The 6,640-nt window shown below is 29.2% G+C and overlaps 1 protein-coding gene across 1 annotated transcript; it reads left to right on the plus strand.

Annotated features, from left to right (window-relative positions):
• Positions 1-4,425: 4,425 nt before the first annotated feature.
• Positions 4,426-6,311, plus strand: LOC107018959 (peroxidase 3-like). The gene is made up of 4 exons (XM_015219555.2): positions 4,426-4,697; positions 4,796-4,993; positions 5,447-5,609; positions 5,699-6,311. The coding sequence occupies exons 1-4, from the start codon at positions 4,494-4,496 to the stop codon at positions 6,115-6,117; spliced, it is 984 nt and encodes a 327-aa protein (XP_015075041.1). The 5' UTR covers positions 4,426-4,493; the 3' UTR covers positions 6,118-6,311.
• Positions 6,312-6,640: the final 329 nt, after the last annotated feature.

A 6,640-nucleotide genomic window follows, 5' to 3' on the forward strand; every position in this document is an offset into this window, starting at 1 on the left:
AAGAAATTTAATTTAACTTTTTATATGGATAGTAATACTTTGATCTTTAATTTTTTAATTAATATTAATATTTTATTATTTAATATTTATCTAGATAAAATATTTTATATATGCGGAATGTCATATGTCAAGGTTTTTTCAAAATAAAGAGAGAGTGCATTACACACACCACTGAGGTGTATTTCTCAAACTAAAAAATGATAGTTTAGGTATGAAATTCACACTCTCAAATCTCAATAGTTTAGGGTTGAAATTTAAATTGTGTGTGTGTGTGTGCGCGTGTGCCTGTGCGTGTGCGTGTGTGTGTGTGTGTGTGTGTGCGCGTGTGCGTGCGTGCGTGCGTGTGTGTGTGTGTGTGTGTGTGTGTGATTCGCATATGTAATCTAGCGATTATTTTAAAAACAATTACTCTTCATTCCTTTTTAGTTATCATAGTTTTTTCTTTTTAGAGTCGGACGATATAAATTTTGAGTAATATCTTTAAATATATTTTTTCACCATATTGATATGAAAAAAAGTTACATTTTATAGTACTTTATGTATAGTTTATGGATATCTAAAAATTATTTTAAAATATCGAATTGATATAATCTAATTTAGCTTTAAAAATTAGTTAAATTGACTCTGAAAAAGTCGCAATATGACAACTAAAAAAGAACGACAGAGTAATAAGTAATAACTAAAGTTTTTCTTAATACTCACTTTGTCCAACAATAGTTATTCACTATTGACTTGACAAATACCTTAAGAAAAATAAATAATATGAATAGTATTACTACATTACCCTTTAAATATAAGGAAAATTGTATATAATAGCAAACTAATAACCTAAAATAAATGGAGTAGCTAGGGTTTAATTTAATTGTGATCCATAGCAAACGTTTGCAAAAAATTGCCAGCCGCCTCTCTCCCAAATATCTCGCTCGCCACTCTCCTCCAATCTCTCGCCCGCTTCCTCACTTTAAAAATTGTTTCTAATTGTATAAAGCAGAGAAAATTGTATAAATACATATATTTTTGTTTACCTCTCTCCCCTCTTCCAGATCTCGCTCGCCACTCTCCCAAATCTCGCTCGCCACCCTCGCCTTTTCACTTATACAAACAGAAGCGAAATGTTAAATTGCGTTTCTGTTTGTATAAAGCGTGAGAAAATTATATATACACATACAAGTACATATATTTTCGTCCTATACACTTATAATTATACAATAAAAATACTCTCCTGCCCAGTTTCTTTTGTCTTTCTCTCTTTCTCGTTTTATACAATTTTCAAATTGTATCTAATTTTTCTCTTTCTCGTTTTATACAATTCGATTCAATTGTATATTCCTTGTCAAGTCTCTTTTGTCTTTCTCTCTTTCTCATTTTATACAAATTCAAATTGTATATAATCGTTCTATACACTTATAATAATACAATTCGTTTTATACACTTCGTTTTTATACAGTTCTCTGCCCAAGTGTCTTTCTCTTTCTTGTTTTATACACTTCGTTTTATGCAATTTGCTTCAACTGTATATGTATAGAGAATTATACAGTTTCTATGTTTGCTATGGAGCGCAATTATATGAATTATTTTTATTTGCTATATGTGAAAGTTGCCCTTAAATATGTTAAATTTGATACTTTGAGAAATATATTAGATATCAAATAGTTGTATTTAATTGCAAAGATAAAATAGAAAAAAAAATTATCTCTTAATTTTCCAAGCAAGGTGAATAAGTTTATTGGATAACTATTTCTAATGGATAATAATGCTAAACTGCCAGAAAATTTGGCTAGACATTGAAAAATTCTATAATATCCTTTTAAATTTTAAAATAAACTGATCTTTTTTTCAATTTTTTGATTAAAAAGTAAAAATGTGCAAAAATAAATAAAATAACATAGTGTAAAATACATTATCTAATCATTTTGGTCAAATTCTAACTAAATTTTCTGGCCAATTTCTTTTTTCCATTTCTAATATAATAGATAAATAAAGATAAATAGAGCATAAAAGTTCTCCATTATAGATATATATATATATATAATTCTAATAGAAACATGAAGGTCCCCTACCCTTGTATACAACAAGGAAAACAAATTCTGTGAATAGTAACCAAATTACTTAATTATGAGAATATGGTCAATGCCTTATCTGCCAGCAATTGCTTGATACAACCCGTTAATAACTACTTCCTCCCTCTAACTCATTTTTTCATTTTTTGAAAATCAAATTGATAATCATTAAGACTTAATTGAATCAGATCAATTCAACATTTTAAAATTTTGATATTTAAAACTATACTAAAAGTCCATAAGTCCATGTTCAAATGTTTGAAAATAAAACAGTTTTTCGCATTTTTTTACTAAAATCAATCCTCAACTATAACTCAAATCTAATGTATATCCTTATATTATCTAAGTGAGCAGAAAACATCCTTATATTATCCAAAATATAACAAGAATCAACCTTCAGTCTATTTTTATTAGAAAACTAATTGAACCAATAAAAATAATAATTTGGTTATGTCTTAACAACAATGAAAAAATACAAGTATCTAAAAAAGAAGGATATGGATTGAAAATGAATATTTCATTGTCATAATTTAAATTTTTTGCGTTGTTAAGTTTATATTTTTTTTGCATCATCAAGTAAATTGCAACAATACATAAGTTTTGAAATATTTATACATTAGATTACGATGATTAGAAAGATTATGTAAAAAGAATTATTTTAAAAATATTATGTCCAACTAATTAGAGATTTTCTTTAATAAAATATTTAGTACGTGTACTATATATATATAATGCAATTCACATTTTATACAATGTAAAAAATACTGAATATTTAGTGAAATTACGTAGGCGTTTGGTTATGAAAATTAAAAAATAATAATTCATTTGTTTGAAAATTTTGAAGTTGAAGTTGTATTTGGCTATACCTTTTACAAAAAATATTCAGAATTTGAATATATTTTGTCTTAATATGATTTAAACCTTCAATTTCTAAAAGATCGATTTGGCACATTTTTTTTGGTGGCTTGAGTTCTTAAAAAAAATAATAGAGAGAAGGATTGCAACTTTTCGAATAGTTTAAGAATATTTTTTTTTCCTATTATATAACACAAGAATGTACTTTAGATTTATATCATATTTCAAAAATAATTTTAGCCAAAAACTCTAATTTGTACGATTTATATGAAACCTTTATCTAACTGTTTCAATTTTGAGAAAACGTCAAACAAGTAGCAAAGCAATAATGAATTGATGTGGACATATGTCAAAAGCATATTTGCATATGAGAATATGTGTGAGTTGTCCTGGCTCCTACATATAATTTCTGATACAACTTGAGGAGCAGGTGAGTTTTTCTATTTTTCAATTCCAATAATACCAACCACAAAAGTAAAAAACAATTAAACTGATCAAGAAAATGATAAAACACAAGGATTTCGATTTTTTATATGTGCGAAAAACAAATAAGTAATATATATATATATATTAGAGAGAAAGAGTTAAATATATATCTAAGAATTCACGTAAAACGTCTAAATTCAGGATTAATCATGTTACATATGTATATGAAAAAAAATACAAGGTCTTTTGTTGTTGTTGGTAAAATGGAAAAATAAAAAATTAAATAAAGTTCTTAAAGTGTTCATAAACAACCTGACTTAAATCTACTAAAACAAATTTTATGTCATTTATTAAGTGCATTCATCGTAACAAAATTAACTTTTAGGGGCAATAATATGCATATTAAAAAAGAGTAAAATATTTATTGTATTAGTATATTATTGGACCCAATATCCTTATTAGCTTTAGAGACATTTACAAAAACTGTTAATTACGTCTACAAAAATATATAGCGATAATTAAGTTGTTACCATTGACGACTAATTATCGGTAAAGATCGCAAGTAATTGTAGAGTATTAGAGACTCTTCAAATTTGTAGCTATCATTTACTAGAAATCGACACACTTCGGGCCTGTTTGAATTGACTTTTACTTGTGACTTATAAGCGACAAGTCATAAGTTAGGATTTTTAACTTATGACTTTTGGCTTATTTTTGTTATTTTGACTTTAAAATAAGTGTTTATAAGCATTTTTTAACTTATTCAAACATTTCAAAACTGCTTAAAAGTTATTTTAGCTTAAAAGCACCTAAAATAAGTCAATCCAAACGGACACTTATTTAGTGTCCTCCATATATGTCTAATCCTAACCTTAATTAAAATGAAGGATACTAGTGGGAGTATTTATGCATGGAAGAGGGAAGATGGCCAAACAAAATATGAATATTTATTACTGAAAGAGTACGAAAGACTGTAACTATTTAATTAATCAATCAACCAAACAAACAAATAGGAAAAACTAACATAAGCACATGTTAGTTAACTCTGTTCAAATCCTAGTGCCTATAAATTTCCTTTAGGAGTTGATGTGTGTATAACACAAACATAGAAAAAAAAAACTAGTTTCTATCTATTTGAAGATAAGAAACAAAATGGCTACATTTGTGTATTTGTGTCCTCTAATATTGATGTGTATCTTAGTGTCTAGCAATGCTCAATTACAACAAAACTTCTATGCCAAGAGTTGTCCAAAAGCAGAGAAGATCATCTTAGACTATGTCCATAAACACATTCCAAATGCTCCATCTCTTGCTGCTGCCTTAATCAGAATGCATTTCCACGATTGCTTTGTCAGGGTACGTAATACGTAATTATTAATTACATCTGTTGTTTCAATGTATATGTCTTACTTTGTCAGAATGAGAATCATTAATTGTTTTTGTGGTGATTGTAGGGATGTGATGCATCTGTGCTCTTGAATTTCACTTCAAGTACAGGAAACCAAACTGAAAAAGTTGGTGCTCCAAATTTAACACTTAGAGGTTTCTCATTCATTGATAATGTGAAGAAATTAATTGAAGATGAATGTCCTGGAGTTGTCTCTTGTGCTGATATTGTTGCCTTAGTCGCTAGAGATTCCGTTGTCGTCACAGTAAGACAACAACTTCAACATTACAATTTATTTTAAGGAAAAATGACAAATATACCTCCGAACTAATTTAAATGGTATGCAGATACCATCCGTCAACGTAACCTTTTGGGACATTGGTGCCCCCGTCGTCTAAAAACTAAAGCATATATACCCTTTATACTAACGGACATACACGTGTGATAATCTTATCTACAGATCTGACATTTAATAAATATCGGATCGACGAATAAGATTGTGTAATGTGTCCCTATTTAGTCTTCCATTAAAGTGAAGGGTATATATGCTCTAGTTTTTGGAAGACAGGGATACCATGTCCCAAAAACATGATACAAGATATCTGCATATATATGATTTACAATAGTTTTGAGATATATTTATCATTTTTTTTCTTTTATTTTATATGTTATGTTTGACCATTTTAATTTTATATTTTTGGGCATGATATATATATAGGGAGGTCCTTCATGGAGTGTACCAACAGGAAGAAGAGATGGAAGAATCTCTAATGCTTCAGAAACCTTAACAGACATTCCAGCTCCAACTAGTAACTTTTCAACTCTCCAAAATGATTTTGCTAAGAAGGGTCTTGACCTTAAAGACTTGGTCCTATTATCTGGTAAAGTCAAAATTATTACGTTCTCTGTTTCATTTTATGTGACAAGTTGACTCAGTATGGAATTTCAAGTCTTAACAATAATATTCCAGGTGCTCACACTATTGGAATCTCTCATTGCTCGTCATTTTCAACGCGTTTGTACAATTTTACTGGAACTTTTGGTACTGAAGATCCATCTCTAGACAGTGAATATGCAGCCAACCTTAAGGCAAATAAATGTAAATCAATTAACGATAACACCACAATAGTTGAAATGGACCCAGGGAGTTTCAGGACATTTGATCTTAGCTATTACAGGCTTTTACTCAAAAGGAGAGGACTCTTCCAATCCGATGCAGCCCTAACAACAAGTACAACAACAAAGACATACATTGAACAACTTGTCGCGGGATCACTTAAAGAGTTTTATGCTGAATTTTCTCAATCAATGGAGAAAATGGGAAGAATTGAAGTTAAAACAGGTTCTGATGGTGAAATTAGGAAGCATTGTGCAGTTGTGAATAGTTAAGAGGAATCTTTGGTTCTTCTGGTTTGGGCAATATGATACACATAAAAACATTTTGCATTTAAAACATTTTGCATTTTTTTCCCGATCATGTATGTTTATGTTCCTTTTGTAATCATTCCGATTTTTGTTCTATTTCATGACTTGATGATTATTTAAATATAGGCCCCCCTAAAGTTGGCACGAAGTTTCACTTAGACATCTTTGGGAGATGTTCACTTTAGACACCTCATGCAGAGTACCGTTACGTCATTTTGACACTTTCTTTCAATAAGCAAAAACATATAATGTGTGTTTGTTACACTAGCGAGTGACCTGCAAAATGTCCAATAAAATGAGGACATTTGTCATCTTCCCCAAAATAATTCTTAAACAATGAATTTTGATAAAACCAAAAAGATAACCAGTGCATTGATGACACGTGACATTTTTTCAAAATAATTACAAAAGGAAAACTTAATCACTTTTAAAAAGAAGTGTTTTGCGTAATACCAAATCACCCCTATCATCCCCCCCCCCCCCCCCC

This window comes from Solanum pennellii, chromosome 5, assembly GCF_001406875.1.
Source record: "Solanum pennellii chromosome 5, SPENNV200".
NCBI lineage: Eukaryota > Viridiplantae > Streptophyta > Magnoliopsida > Solanales > Solanaceae > Solanum > Solanum pennellii.

What these genes read in the sequence shown, in the direction of transcription:
- LOC107018959 (XM_015219555.2), top strand. Translation starts at nt 4,494, where the DNA reads ATGGCTACATTTGTGTATTTGTGTCCTCTAATATTGATGTGTATCTTA. An exon ending in GAGATTCCGTTGTCGTCACA is followed by an intron (nt 4,994 to 5,446) that starts GTAAGACAACAA and finishes ATATATATATAG; the next exon opens with GGAGGTCCTTCATGGAGTGT. An exon ending in AGACTTGGTCCTATTATCTG is followed by an intron (nt 5,610 to 5,698) that starts GTAAAGTCAAAA and finishes ATAATATTCCAG; the next exon opens with GTGCTCACACTATTGGAATC.